This window comes from Petaurus breviceps, unplaced genomic scaffold (genome assembly GCF_028583685.1).
Source record: "Petaurus breviceps papuanus isolate PSGF00001 unplaced genomic scaffold, PetGlider_PUasm1.0 90845, whole genome shotgun sequence".
Taxonomy (NCBI): Eukaryota; Metazoa; Chordata; class Mammalia; order Diprotodontia; family Petauridae; genus Petaurus; species Petaurus breviceps.
In genome coordinates this window covers 14764017-14780028 of record NW_027187359.1, presented here as the reverse complement: position 1 = coordinate 14780028, position 16012 = coordinate 14764017, and the positions used below count along the sequence as shown (strand labels likewise).

The 16012-nt window shown below is 36.9% G+C and overlaps 1 protein-coding gene across 8 annotated transcripts in view; it reads right to left on the bottom strand.

The window, feature by feature from the left end:
- The window catches only part of BIRC6 (baculoviral IAP repeat containing 6), a 317039-nt gene that overhangs the window by 242390 nt on the left and 58637 nt on the right, over nt 1–16012 (bottom strand). For all 8 annotated transcript variants that reach the window (XR_011165250.1, XM_069072166.1, XM_069072160.1 and 5 more), the window contains exons 4-5: nt 10600–10793; nt 394–505 (exon numbers count right to left, since the gene is read on the bottom strand). Coding sequence is in view for 7 of the 8 variants with exons in the window: in XM_069072166.1 (XP_068928267.1) it covers nt 394–505; nt 10600–10793 (306 nt within the window). In the remaining variant the exon portion in view is untranslated. The remainder of the gene's footprint in view (nt 1–393; nt 506–10599; nt 10794–16012) is intronic.

Here is a 16012-nt window from a genome sequence, read left to right as displayed (position 1 = left end):
AGAAGAGAAGAGAAGAGAAGAGAAGAGAAGAGAAGAGAAGAGAAGAGGATTGGTGATTAGGAATGCTGTAGGAGCTGGTTCTCCCATTATCAACAACCCTTCTGAGAAGACTAGACTAGAATAAAGCTGATTATTAACCCCTCCAAATGTGTCTCCCTTTCTGACCAGATCAAGAGTGAACCTGTTAAGAGGCTGGAGTCCCAAACTCCAGTGCCTCCTATGTGTTATCTGTAAAACATAAATATTTTACTAGATATGATGAAGAGCTAAACAATATGGATTGACAACAGCTCATATAAAAAGTACATACAAGATCTAGGTGTTAGTAAAGTTTGATCTCTGGTTCTAACCAATAAGTTAAAAGCTAAGATTCAATTTAACTTATCTTTTTACCTGGTGATAAAAGCCAGCCTGAGCCATGGGATCTGGCTGTGCCCACCTATATCCAACATGAGGCCATGAAGTGAATGTCTCCCGTCTGTTCGCTTCACTGTACATCAATGACCTAAAAGAAAAACACATTTTGCATTACTCAATTTGTGCATCAAAATATAATGATGATCATGAGCTCCATCATTTTCATATAAGAAAATCCCATGTTGTTGTATCTATTTATAAATTCAGGTCCTTTTAATTCTCATGTTCAATGTATACTATGTTAAAAAGAAAAACAACTCATTTTAGACATTTATTTCAAAAATTAAACTAAAAGGAAAAACAAAGTTTTAATAGGAAAGAAATATGAATAAGCTAAGGAGAGAGTCTGAAGGACAACTATTTCAAATGTGTTAAAAATAGTCCATCCTGTAAAACCAAAGAATGTAAGACCAAAGAATGGGTTAACCAGAAATGTGGAAGCCAAGGATTTTACATTTTTACTAAATGTAAAATTCTCCCTGATCTAAAAAAATTCCACAAAACATCAAGAGTAATGGCAGGTCAGCCCTCATATTGACAGAGGCATTCTAAAGGACAGTTCAGAGAAACCACAGAGACATTAGTAAGTATTACTAGTAGTACTGGTAGTAAGAAACTATTTCTTCTGTAAAGGAAAGTAACACCAAGAAGAGCAGCTGTACTTTTAAGATTCTTCTACACTTGCAGGAGAAAAAGATTACTGTCCTACCTCCCTGAAACAGTCATTCCATCACACTCCCTCCCAGAACCCTCTTCAGCTTCCTATACCACCTCCACATACCTCACCTGTGCCTGCCCCTTCATAAGTCACCCCATCCTTTTCTAGCTACACACCACTAGGATGACTGCACCCCAAATTAAAACTCCTAGAGATGATGACAAGCCACTTCAATTCCTTCCTCAATGATTAACCTTCACTCACCTTCCATATCCCAGTGATTCTGAACCCTCAGTTGTCATTGTTCAAACTCCATTTACCACCCCCCACTGATGATTCCCTTATGCCCTTCTCCCTCAACCCCTAAACATCCCTCTCTAAAGGTACTGACCCTTTCCATTGTGCTCTGTGGAATGACTGCTCTCTAGGTAACAAACTTGCTTTCATCTTAACCCTCTTCCTCTCTTACTCCTTATTTCTTATTATACTTACTAAGACCTGGCACCTGTCCCAATGACACAGTTTCCCTTGTGCCCTTTATAGCACTCTGGATTGCATTTGTGTTTTCACTCATATTATTTCCCAATTTACCAATAATGTTAGAGGATTTGGAATAGCTCCCCATTGCCACTTCCAGCAAGGATACTAGAAGGTTGAAATGGTTCACTATGGGATCAAAATGGAGAAGGGAAGAGAATGTGGCTAGTAAGAATAACGGTCGGGGGGATGGCTAGATGGCGCAATAAGTAAAGCGCCGGCCCCTGTAGTCAGGAGGACCAGTTCCGGCCTCAGACACTTAACACCCACACAGAAAAAAAAAAACTACCCATGCAACCTTGGGCAAGTTACTTAACCCCAATTGCCCTCCAAAAGGCAAAAGAATGAATGAATGAATGAATGAATGAATGAATGAATGAATGAATGAATGAATGTCTGGGAAAGAACCTGAGGGGTCGTGGAACTGGAACTGGAACATCATTTTGAGGATGAAGAACTGATTAGGGGTCATAAAGTAGAGGGAGAAGTAGAATGAATCTCAAAGCAGAAGAGGTGATAGTAATAAATGATAGGTTCATTTAATACTTACTTAATCACAATCAAAAAGTCTCGTGGCTATTATGTACCAGCCTCCAGGGCACTGTCTTCCTTTCCTAAACAAGTTCAATGGGGTGGCTAGGTGGTGCAGTGAATAGCACTAGCCCTGGAGTCAGGAAGACCTGAGTTCAAATCTGGCCTCAGACACTTAACACAAAAAACTAGCCATGTGATCTTGGGCAAGTCAGTTAACCCCAACTTCCCTAACTTCACCCCTCCACACACACACACACACACACACACACACACACACACACACACACTTCAATGTATGGTTCACATTTTTTCTCTATTCCCCAACACTGCTGCCTTCATACTACTGATATTATCTCAAACACTCTGACTTACCAGTACCTCAGCTTACTCATTTCCAAAAACCAACTCATCCATACAGCCTCAACTACACAGAGGGACAAATGCTCATGCCCTTGATCTTTCTATCTTCCAAAAATATTCCCAATTTCATGAAGATTTACTCTGAAATATCGTTATCTAATTATACTTTGTAGTCATCCCAGTTCTCCCTCTACTTTACAAACCCAGTTTGTCATCCATAACATGATGTTCCAATCCCATCAACCCTCAAGTTCTTTCCCAGACTATCACCACTATACTGCCTACATTCACTTCCCTTCCCCATCTTGATCCCACGGTGAACCAGTTTAAATCTACACTACTGTCTTCTCTTTACACCTTTATCCTATTGCTGTTCTTGCTCAAACTTCAGCCTTAAATTACCAGCACAATCTGCTGCCTTGTCTCCTGCAAACAATCAGCTGAACAAAACTGGAGAAAAATCACAAAACCTCTGTCCTGGGCCCTATTCTCTTCTCCCTCTATATTATTTCACTTTATCCCATAAGTTCCTGTAAGTTCAATTATCATCTCTATACAGATGATTCATATCTCAATTTATCCAGCCCTATTTTCTAACCTCCAGGATCACATCTCCAACTGCCTCCTGAACTTTTAGAATTTAATGTTCCATAAACATTTTAAACTCAACATGCCCAAAACTGACTCATCATCTTACCATGAAAACATATCTTGCCTATGTCCCAGCTCTCCTCTAATACTGTGTCCAGCCTGGTGCGGGGTTCATCACCTCACACTTAGACTACTGCAGCAACTGTGGAGGGAGAGGGGGTGTTGGTCTACCTGCCACAAGTCTCTCTCCATTTCAGTTCATTCTCCATTCAGCTGTCTAAGTGATTTCTTTGAAGAGTGTGTCCAACAATATCACCACCCACCTTCTTCCCATGCATTCCCAGTCAATAAACTCCTATAGCTCATCATTACCTCCAGGATTAAATAAAAAATGCCATAGTCTTTAAAGCCTTTCATAATCTACACCCCTTTCCCCATCTTTCCAGTTTTCTTAGACCTTACCATCACCTGCACATACTCTACGATCTAGTGATGCTATCCTTGCTGTTTTTTACACAAGGCATACCATCTCCCATCTCTATGTTTTTCACTGACTGCCCGTCATGCCCAAGATGTTCTCCCACCTCACCTCCCATCTTCTGGATCCCCCCTTCAAGTCTCAACTAAAATATGACCTTTGACAAGAACTTTTCCCTACCCCCCTTAATGCTAGCAACTTTCCTCTATTAATTATCTAATTTATCCTGTCCATATCTTGATTGTACATATTGAGTTGAAAACTAATTGCCAATTAAGACTGAGTTTCCTGAGAGCAGGAACTATTTTTTCCCCTTTTCTTTGTATTCCTGGCACTTAACATAATGTAGGGCAAATAACAGTGGCTTATTAAATGTTGACTTCCATAATAAGGAATGATCATTCATTGAGATGAACAGATCCACAAGTTATTGCATATACAAATTAAATAGAACCCCTGCAGAAAGTTGAGACAAGAAAGTAAGGCTAAAGCACTAGTATATACTACTCATATTATACTGGAATGGTAATTGGTCTTCTGGGATAAGAACTGACTATTTGACAAAAACTGCTGGGAAAACTGGAATATAGTATGGTAGAAACTGGGCATAGACCAGTATCTTACACCATATACCAAAAAATAAAGTCCAAATGGATACATGATTTGGATATAAAAGCTGATATATAAGCAAACTGGGAGAGCAAGGAATAGTTTACCTGTCAGATTTATGAAAAACAGAAGAATTTATAACCAAACGAGATAAGAGAACATTATGAATGCAAAATGGATAATTTTGATTACATTAAATTGAAAGATTTTGTAAAAACAAAGCCAAAGCAACCAAGATTAAACAGAAAACAGAAAATTGGGAAAAAAATTTTACAACCAGTGTTTCTGATAAAGGACTCATTTCTAAAATATGTAGAGAACTGTGTCAAATTTGTAAGAATACAAATCATTTCAATTGATAAATTGTCAAAGGATACAAATAGGCAGTTTTCAGAGGAAGAAATTAAAGCTATCTACAGTCATATGAAAAAATGCTCTAAATCACTAATGATTAGAGAAATGCAAATCAAAACAACTCTCAATTATGACATGACACCTGGCATTTTGGGTAACATGACAAAACAGGAAAACTATAAATGCTGGAGAAGATGTGGGAAAATTGGAACACTAAAGTACTGTTGGTGGAGTTGTGAACTGATCCAACCATTTTGGAGAACAATCTAGAACTATGCTCAAAGAGCTATAAAAATGTGCATACCCAGGGGCGGCCAGGTAGCACAGCGAGTAAGAGCACCAGCTCCAGTGTTGAGAAGACCTGGAGATCGAATCCCGGGCTCAGACACTTAGCACCCACCCAGAAACACCTGGCCGTGTAACCTTGAGCAAGTTACTTAACCCCAATTGCTTAGGGACAGCCAGGTAGCTCAGCGAGTAATATTACCGGCTCCAGTGTTGGGATGACCTGGATCAATTCCGGGCTCAGATACTCAGCACCACACCCAGAAATAACTGGCCGTGTAACCTTGAGCAAGTTACTTAACCCCGATTGCTTTAAAAAAAAAAAAATGTGCATACCCTTTGACCCAGAAACAACACTTCTAGGGCTGTATCTCAAAGAGATCGTACAAATGGGAAAAGGACCCATGTGTACAAAAATATTTATAGCAGCTCTTTTTGTGGTGGCAAAGAATTGGAAATTGAGGGGATGCCCATCAATTGTGGGATGGCCGAACCAGTTGTGCTATATGAATGTAATGGAATACTATTATGCTGTAAGAAGAGATGAACAGGAGGACTTCAGAAAAACCTAGATTTATATGAACTGACTGAGTGAGGAGAGCAGAATCAGGACAACACTGTAACAGCCACATTGTGCAGAGTCTACCTTTGACAGACATCTCTTCTTAGCAATGCAAGAATCTAAGATAACTCCAAAAGACCCATGATGAAAACTGCTGAAAAAGAACCAGAAAAACAACTATGGAGTCTGAATGCAGATCAAAGCATTATTATTTGTTCTCTATTTTTTTTTCTTCTTTCTCATGGTTTCTCCCATTGGTTCTAATTTCTTCTTCACAACATGACTAATGTGAAAATAGGTGTAATATAAATTTATATGTAGAGCCTGTATCAAATTACACACCATCTTGGGGCAGGGGGAGGAGAGATATGGGTAGAAAATTTGGAACTCAAAATCTTATGGAAGTGAATAGTGAAAACTAAAAATAAATTAATTTAATTAAAAAAAAAAAGGAGGGAACCCGGACAGTCATCTCTTCATTTCCCACCCAATCCCCCAAACAGGGTGCCTCCCTTCACCTCAACCCTTTTCAGCTTCCTTTTTACTGTAGTCTTCTCCCATTCAAATGTAAGCTCCTAAAGACAAAGGACCTCCTTTCTTTTTTGTTTTGTACCCTAGCACTTAGTACAGTGCCTGGTACATAATATGTGTTTAATAAATGCTTATCAATTGATAGACCTAGTTCAAGAAATTAGTCTTTAAAGCCAAAAGTGATAATATTCATCACTTCTAGAAGAAGGAAAAAAGGTTTCAGAAAAAGAAAGTCTGGTTTGGGACTTGAACAGCTGTTGTCTGACACTGACAGGCTTCTGTGCAGGGATAAAATACACTGACCACAAGCTGTTAAGAATGCTTTTGCCTATGTCTTAGAAATCTAATCCAAAAGACTTGAAACTTAAAAGAGAAAGAAAAACTATACAGACAGCTGCTGGGATTCTCTCTCTACCAAAAGTAGTGCAATTAATCACTTTTTTTATTTGCCACAATGATAATTTCATTCCTTTCCTTGCAGAAAACTTTCAGAGAGATACATTCAAGACACAAACAATGAAACGGGCCATGCCAAAAACCATCCCAGATAGTAAAGAGCTAGCAAGAGCCCTTGGCCACTGTCCTCTAACCCACTGACATAATACTGTGACCCCTGGACCTTGCCATGCATCCTGCTGTCACACCTTTGGATTCCCAGGCTTTTACACTGACCTTGATGCTGAACATTCCTCTCCTAGCTCTGTTTCTACTTCTCTGGAATTCACCACAATGCCTCAGCTGCCTTTTCATCATGTTGGTTCCCTTATCCCCTATTGTCTTCTCACAACATCAACATCTCTCTGCTATTGCAGTTCCCTTCTTCTGTTACTGATTTCTTCCTACCATCCCAAATTTCTCTCTCATGTCTGCTTCTCACTCTCTGGATTTCACTCTCAGGCCCCCATATCTCTCTTCCCAACCACCCCCAACTTTTTATCTCACTTTTTATATGCTGCCTTCCCCCATTTGTGACAGCAGCATTTTCTTTCTTTTTGCTCATATATCTATCTCCAGTGCTTAGCACCATGGCTGGTCAGCATAAATAAATAAAAACTATAAATATATTAATATTCAAATTTTTTAATATTTAACAAATAAAATATAAATAAATACCAGCTGACTACAGGAATGAACAAGGAGAAAATATGTTGAGCATCTAATTCTTTCCCACAAGGAAGAACTGTGTGCTAGAGTACAAAGAATGGGAAAACTGAGTTCATATTCATCTTAGAATTTGTAAGAGGAAATATAATTTACAAAGAAAAAACACTGACAGAAATACTGCCAAGTAAAAGACATTACCCTGGGGCAGCTAGGTGGGACAGTGAATTAGAGCACTGGCTATGGAGTCAGGAGGTCCTGAGTTCAAATCCGGCCTCAGCCACTTAATACAAAAACTAGCGGTGTGACCTTGGACAAGTCACTGAACTCCAATTGCCCTACCCTCCCCCCTCCAAAAAGCAAAAAAAAATTTTAAAAAAAACCACAACAACAAAAAAGACATTACCCTGTGTCCTAGATCATAAGGCCAGGGCCTATCCCATCCCTTTATCATCATAAGTCCCCATCACAAACTCCCCATCATCAATTTTTTAGAGTACTAACAACAACAACAACAACAACAACAAAAACCAACAGAAGAAAATAAGAGAAAAATTCCATTATTTACAAAAATAAAGGTTTAGATAATTATAGGGGCAGTAAATGTTTATGCTTGGCCTGCACCAATACAACAAAAATGAAATTAATTTATTTACAAATAATTACAAACTAACACTTTACCAGACCAGCTTTAAAAGGGCAAAAAGGTAAAAAATTTGTAGAGAAATAAGGAAAAAATGATGAAAATGAAAGGGTCCTAGGATTTCCAGATATCAAAGAATATAAAGCAGCAATTCCCAGAACTATTTTCTATTGTTTAAAAAAGTCTTAATAATACATTAATAAATGGAACAGACTAGATAAAAATCAGAAATAAATGAGCTTTGGGGCGGCCAGGTAGCACAGCGAGTAAGAGCACTGGCTCCAGTGTCGGGATGACCTGGGGATCAAATCCTGGGCTCAGACACTTAGCACCCACCCAGAAACACCTGACTGTGTAACCTTGAGCAAGTTACTTAACCCCAATTGCTTTAAAAAAAAAAATAAATGAGCTTAATGGCCCAGTATTCAAAAATACAAAAAAAGTATACTGATAGAAGTAGGCATCTCTATTAAAGACAACCTGCTGGGAAAAAATGGAATGTTGACAGAAAACAAACTGACCAGCACATCTTGTGCAACATACCCCAAAGAATTCCAAATGGATTTACAAACTAATTATAAAAGGTCACATCATTATTTACAGACGGAGAATGGAAAGAGGCACTTTTCACAACTATCACTAAGGAAAAACTCTTAACCAAACAGGAAAGGAAATTATCAAAGAAATTGGACAACTGTAGCTTCATAAAAGTAAAGAGGTTTTATACAAATAAAATCAAAGCAAATATGTTAAAGTCCATTGAGGGGAAAAATTCTGCATTAATATTTCTGATAATATCACATAAGATATAAAAGAAACTAACAAATAAGACTAAGAATTGTTCCCTAACAAATGTGGTCTAAGGAGAAGAATGATCAGTTTTCAAAAGAATTACAACTCTCAATATCCAAATTATAATTAATAGGAAATATCCAAATTTTAATTCCACCAAGATTTTTATCTCACACATAAAAAAAAAACTATAAATCTGTCAAAAGATGGAAATAAGCCATGTAGGAGGCACTATTCTATGAGAAGATAGAAACACTAAGATGTTGGTAGACTTGTGAATTGTCCCACACATCCTAGAATACAAATGGGAATTATACAACAATTTAATAAACTACTTGTAAGCTATGAACAGGAAAAGACAAAGAAAGATCTGATGTATACCAAATTATTTACAGCAGCAAATAAGTATGGAATTATTTATAGCTTTTATTCATAGAATGAAAAACTAGAAACAAAGTAAGTTGCCATCAACTGGGAAATGAATAAAGTGTGCCAAGAAAAAAACAAGAAAAAACAATTAGGAGAAACAAATGAAGGTGTATATAAATTGATTCTATAAAGAAAGAAGAAATAGAATACCAAAATACTCAATAACTAAGATTGAATTTCCTCATGTGTAAAATGAAGCCAAAGGATGCTAGTTTCTATGTTCCATAATCCTAAACTGATTGAAAAACAACACAAAAATATAAAGAAATTAAAATTAAATGCAATGACCAATGCTGACTATAGAAGACTAGAAATGAAATACTTCCTTGCTCTGAGTAGAGAGAAGTTGATTGCAGGCTCAGAATGAATCATATACATCAGATACAACAGCTATATTTATAAGGGAAAAAAAGGAAGATGGTAGGTAGAACAGCGATAAGTGATTATGGAAAGAATTCAGAGGAACTCATCTCTGACCTCTCTTTTCTCTACCAAGAGAAAGCATCTTTGGACTGGAAATGATTAGAAGTGCAATTAATAGGGAATTGATACTCAAAATAACAAGGGAAATAGTAAGCAAGAAGATAGCTGGTTTTAATGAGTTACAACCTCTGGCCTTGAACAAAATCTTAAGTGTGGTAAAAAAAAAAAAAAAGTTATATGTGAAAGAGGAGTCACTGAAAGTAATCTCTGAAAAGCAATGGAAAACAGTAGAGGTACTACAGGAGAAGAAAAGAGGAAATGTCCTTTCAAAAAGAAGTAGAGAATGTCTGTCCACTATAAACCAGTAAGCATGGCTTCAACTCCTGGCAAATTTCTCTAATATTATTAAAGGAATGGCTAGTGAATATATTAAAAAAAAAAAAGTAGAGATCACAAAAAAGCTCATATGGCTTCTTCAAAAATAGGTCATGTCAGACTAACCTTATTTACTTTTTTGAAATGCTTTCTAAACTTGTACAACATGGGGTGTTAACTGGATTTCTTGACCAACCTTCAGTCTGAGTTTTACCAGAGAAAGTATATGAGAGTTAGGTGATCTTCTTTCTGTTCAGTCTTGGCAGAAAGACCTAGCTCCACTCCTCTCAAAACTGTACCCTTTGGTAACTGTCCAGGCTCAGCTTCTAAATGTTATTGAGATCATGCTCTGTAAGTATGCAGTTCTTAAGCAATTGGCTCACACAACTTACCTTTTGCATAAACTATACCATGACATTAAAAATCCCTTGATGCCAGAGGCCCACCAGTCCCATCTCAACAATTTCCTCCAAATTTCACAATAAAATAACTCAATACAGTCAATATCTGTTATCGATTAAAAATTTCTAAGTTATCCCAAAGGTAACTGAAGTTCTAACAATGAGAAAGTGATATTTAAGTCAACAATATTTTAAATTTGATTCAACAACTACATTTTGAGTTTCCACTAAGAAATGCTAAAAATACCACTTTAAACATAACTTAATAGTTTCTTTAAAATGTATTGTATTATTATACAAGTGAAAATGTCTCAGTGAAAAATTAAATATTTTACACCTACTAATTTAATAGAAGTAGATGAAAATCCATTTTAATTTGAATTTTCCCAAAACTAGAGACTCCCTCTTAATAAAAGCAACATAGAGAAACAATCTGTTTTTGAATTATTCACTAAATCATAGTAATGCAGTCAATTCACCCCCCAAAAAAAAAAGGCTACAAATTAGAAATTTCCATACCTGTCTACAGATCGACCTGGACCCACTCCAAGTTCAGGCCGTGCACTAGGTAAGAGGTAAGACAGCCTGTCCATCACTGAAGAGGCTACAGGTAAGGCAGCAACATTTTGATTTATTTTCTTGAGTTCATTTACAATGGCACTGGCAACAGACTTCAACACATGATGAGGAAGATGAAACGTAACTGTGGCCCACTACAATTTAAAAAAATACACAGGAGGAAAAGTTGAGAGCAAAAACTAAAAGTCCGCTTAATTTTGCACACCAATACGACAGGTTAAATAAAACAAAATATATTAGTACACATAATCTTTAATCTTCAGTATATAACAAAAATATATCATTTAAACCACAAACTGCCAGTGAAATAAGAATCAAACACCATTCTGGAGAAATATAGTGGTTGTCACTGGGTTACTATCTAGCACACCCCCTGTAACTGGCAGCTAGGTGGCTCAGTGAACAAAGTACCAGACTTGGAATTAGTAAAACATGAGCTTAAAATTCTGCCTAAAAAATTTAACAGTTATTATGTGACCACAGGAAAGTCACTTAACCTCTGTTTGCTTCAGTTTCCTCATCTATAAAATGTGGATAATACTAACACCAACCTCCAAGAATTGTTGTAAGAATAAAATATTTATAAAGAACTTTGGTAATTCTAGAGTACTATCATTATTATTACTAAAATTATTATTATCATTATTACTATTATATTCACCTGTGGAAAATGAAAATGATCTGTAATAATAATGAGCCGAAAAGGGCTATAAAGCCATTCATACCCCTTTTAACCAAACAATATCATTACTAGGTCTATATCCCAAAGAGATAAAAAACAAAAAGGAAAAGGACTTATGTGTACAAAAATATTTATAGCAGCTCTTTTGGTGGTGGCAAAGAACTAGAAACTGAAGGGATGTCCATCAACTGGAGAATGGTTGAACAAGTTGTTGTATATGATTCTGATGGAATATTATTGTGCTTGAAGAAATGGGGAAAAAGATGCATTTAGAAAAACATGGAAAGACTTACACAAACTGATGCAAAAAGAAATTAGCAGAACCAGTAGAACACATTATATAGAGTAACAGCAATATTGAATGATGATTTACTATGAATAACAGCCATTCTCAGCAATAAAATGATCCAAGACAATTCTGTAGAACTTATGAAAGGTACTGTCCATCTCCAGAGAGAGAACTCAATGAAAACCAATGATACTTTTTCTTTATTTTTCACAGGGTTTTTTTTGTCTGTTTTCTTTCACAGAATGACTTCCATGGAAAAGTAAGAAAATGACTACACATGTATAATTTATGTCAGAATTGCTTGCCTTTTCAATGAGGGGAGGGGAGGAAGGAGAGAATCTGTAACTCAAAATTTGGAAGAAAAAATGTTAAAATTGCTTTTACATGTAATTGGGAAAAAATAAAATATTAGGATTTGAAAAAAAATTATACATTGATCAACTATGAATGACTAATCTCAGCAATACAATGATCCAAGGCAATTCCAAAGGACTCATGATGAAAAATGCTCTCCATCTCCAGAGAAAGAACAAATGGAGTCTGAATGCAGATGGAAGTATGCTATTTTAACTTTCTGTATTTTTTAATGTTTTTTTCCCCTTTGTGTCTGTGTCCTTTCACAACATGACTAATATGGTTAATGTGTTTTGGATGACTGAACATGTAAAGCCTATAATAAATAGCTCACTATCTCTAGGAGGGGGCAGGTGAGAGAGGGAGAAAGAAAATTTGGAACTCAAATTTTTTTAAAATGAAATGTTAAAACTGTCTTCACGTGTAACTGGAGGAAAAATAAAATATAATTTTAAAATGAATTACGAATTTTAAAATGAAGTCCTAGAGACAGCTAGGTAGCACCGGCCCTGGAGTCAGGAGGACCTGAGTTCAGATCCGGCCTCAGACACTTGAGGCAAAAAAACTAGCTGTGTGACCTTGGACAAGTTACTTAACCCCAACTGCCCTCCAAAAAAACAAAAAAATAAAATAAAATAAAGTGTTTGCTATTAACAAAAACTAGCCATGTGACCTTGGGCAAGTTACTTAACCCCAACTGCCCTACTACCTTCCCCCCTCCAAAAAGAAAAAAAAAATTAAATAAATATTAAGTCCTAATGATGATAATAATGATAATGAGTTACAAAAAAAAAATCTGCACAATTTTAAGTAAGCAAGGAATGATCAAAAAGAACACTGGATTAGGCATCAGAATACCTGGATTCTAGCTCTCACTCTTCCATTAGCTAACTGTATGATGTTGGGCAAATCCCAACCTCTCTGGGTCCTAGTTGAGGTGATAATCTTTAGGTGATCTCTAAAAGTCCCTCCCAGGTCTAAAATTCGGTGATCTGTGAACAGTCCTAAATCAACAAAAAAATGGAATGTAAAGAAAACACATTTGTGCAAGAGATATATATTAATAACATAATTTGCACATGTACTCCAGGGTTTGCTGGTATCTCTCTACAACTAGATCTTAATTTGCCAGAGGTAAAGGACCAAATATCAATGCTCTATATTCCAAATGATGCTGCACATGTAAAGGTACTACACAAATACTTGACTGATACGAGTAGGTCTTTTTAATATATTTGACAAGTTATGGTTTAATCTTTGCATATATTGTCATAAAGTGACCCTTTTAAAACAAAATGTAAGCTGCTGTAATATAGTTACTCTGATAGCTAACTTTCCAGACAGAATAAGGAATAATCTAGAGTGGTATGGTAAAGCAGACAGACATCTTTTACCTCCTATTTTATAAACAGGATTTCAGAACAAAGAATTAGGTAAACAAAAAATGGAGAAAAAGATAACTAAAAGAGGGTAGTTTGATTGCTCCAAAAGAAAAAGAAAATTAGACCAAGAAAATATGAAACTCAATTGAAGCACTCCTACATTATGGAATCTAAGGACATTTATAAATAGATGGTATCATAAAGGTTATTTTGTTCATCTGACAAAATTGAGGCCTAGAGAGATCATGTGACCCTCTTCCCTGACTTGGTCAAGGTCCTACAGCAAATTAATAGCAGCGACTAAGCAGTACAGAAGTGAGAATACTGTATTTAGGACCTTGACTAATAACTACTTAAAAGTTCTACCTAAACTAGGATCTAGCCTCCCACAAAGATATGAAATAGGTCCAGGCAGAAATTGTCAAAGGAAATTTAAAAAATTTTAGCAATACCTTTTTTATCTCATTTATTTCCAAATATTATATATCCCACTCCATTACCATACCCAGTTAAAACATCCTAGTTTTGAAAAGTGAAGGCAAAAACACAATTCAGGGGGAAAAAAATATCAACATACTGATACTGTCTGATAGTATATACAGTATTCTATACCAAAAGAAAGGAAGATAAATTTTCCTAACTCTTGTCTAAGGCCAAACTTGGACATTTTAATTATGCAGCATTCAGGGTCATTTTATTGTTCTTTTTGTTTACCATGTTAAGAGTTACTGTATTTGGGGCGGCCACGTGGCACAGTGAGTAAGAACGCTGGCCCCGGTGCTGGGAGACCCAGGATCAGTTCCATCCTCAGATACTTGGCACCCACACAAAATAACTGGCCATGTAACCTTGAGCAAGTTACTTAACCCCAATTGCTTTAAAAAAAAAAGAGTTACTGTATTTGTTGTTTTCTGATTGTGCTTATTTCACTCTGCATCAGTTCAATACATTTCCCCATGGTTCTTCTTAGCTGTCATTTTTAACGGTCTACAACATTCCATTACATACAAATACCTCAATTCATTTAGCCATTCTCCAATCAATGGATACCTGTTTCATTTTCAATGCTTTCTTATCACAAAAGGTGCTATCATTATTTTGGTACATAAGGAAACTTTCTCTGCCTAACAGTGGGATTTCTCAGTTAAAAGATATTTTCATCACTTTTACAGCATAATAACAATTGTTTTTATAGAACAAAAGGATCAATTCATGGTATTAGTGTGACTGTCTTCCTGAATTGCAGTACCCTACACCCACAACATCTCATATCTATGTTCTTCTCTAAACTACAACCATCCAGAGCTCTCACCTCTTTCCTCACTTGGACTACTAAAACAACCTTCAATTGATCTTCCTACAATAAGATTCTCCCCACTCCAATCTGTCCTCCACAGAGCTACAAAAATGATTTTCCTATGGTCCAGACCTGAGAGACCTGACCCTACTCAACAAACTTCCCAATTCCACTAAAGTTCAAACATAACTCCTCTAACATTTAAATACATTTACAATGTGACCTTTCCAGGCTCGGTAAAGCAGACTGTCCTTCCCAAAATTCACATTTTATGCTATTTAATAAAGCTTTAAAGTACACTAAGAATTTTAGGTCACTGTACTAAGAATGTAAATTTTGAAGATCTTCCCTGCCCCTAGGCTGGTGTGCACCTGAAGGCTGGGGTGGGAGGCTTGTTTTTCAGTAGATACTTTTTGATTGGCCAGTGAGTCAATGGGGTTGTTACATTCTCTGAGCCAGGAGAGGGCTATATAGGCCCTGATGTGTAGCTTTGTTTTGGGACTCACTTTGAGAAGTATTCTGTGATTTGATCTGAATTCTGGGAAGCCGTTGTTGAGAGTCCCCCGGCTTTGAAAAACCCAGAATGTGGAAACCCAGATGTTGACTGGGTGTGGATGTAATGGTTGGACAGTTTGGAAATCTGTCTACTTGATGTTTCTGTCTTGATAATTATGCCTGTATACTTTGAGGTTCAGGGTGCTGACCTTTTCTCCTGAACAAGGTAAACGATATATGTCTGACTGATTAAAGTAAGCTTGTTAACCCATTTTGAGTTGCTTTCCTTTAACAAAGCAGATCCAAGAACCTGTGTGAGCAGGCACCCTGGGGACACTGGGGTGCTTGCTGCAACAGTCACTCTGTACATTGACTTCTCTCCAATTGCAACTGGCCTTATTATTTTTCCTAATACACAATTCACCTATATCCATGCTCTTACAATGGTTGTCCCTAGTGCTTGGAATGCACTCCTTCCTCACCCCCCCCCCCCCCCCCCACCTCTAATTTTTTTCAAGGCTCAGCAGAAATACAACCTTCTACATGAAAAACTTCCCTAACACCACCTCCTTACCCCTCCCATCCCCCATTCCTAAAAATCTACCTCCCTGGGCGGCTAGGTGGCGCAATGAATACAGCACCTGCCCTGGAGTCAGGAGGACCTGAGTTCAAAAGACAAAAACTAGCTGTGTGACCTTGGGCAAGTTGCTTAACCCCAACTGTCCTCCAAAAAGGGAAAAAAAAAAAAATCTACCTCCAAAATTACTCTGTATCCATTTTGCAAGCCTTTGCATTTGCATTCGCACTCTCTCTCTCTCTCTCTCTCTCTCTCTCTCTCTCTCTCTCTCTCTCTC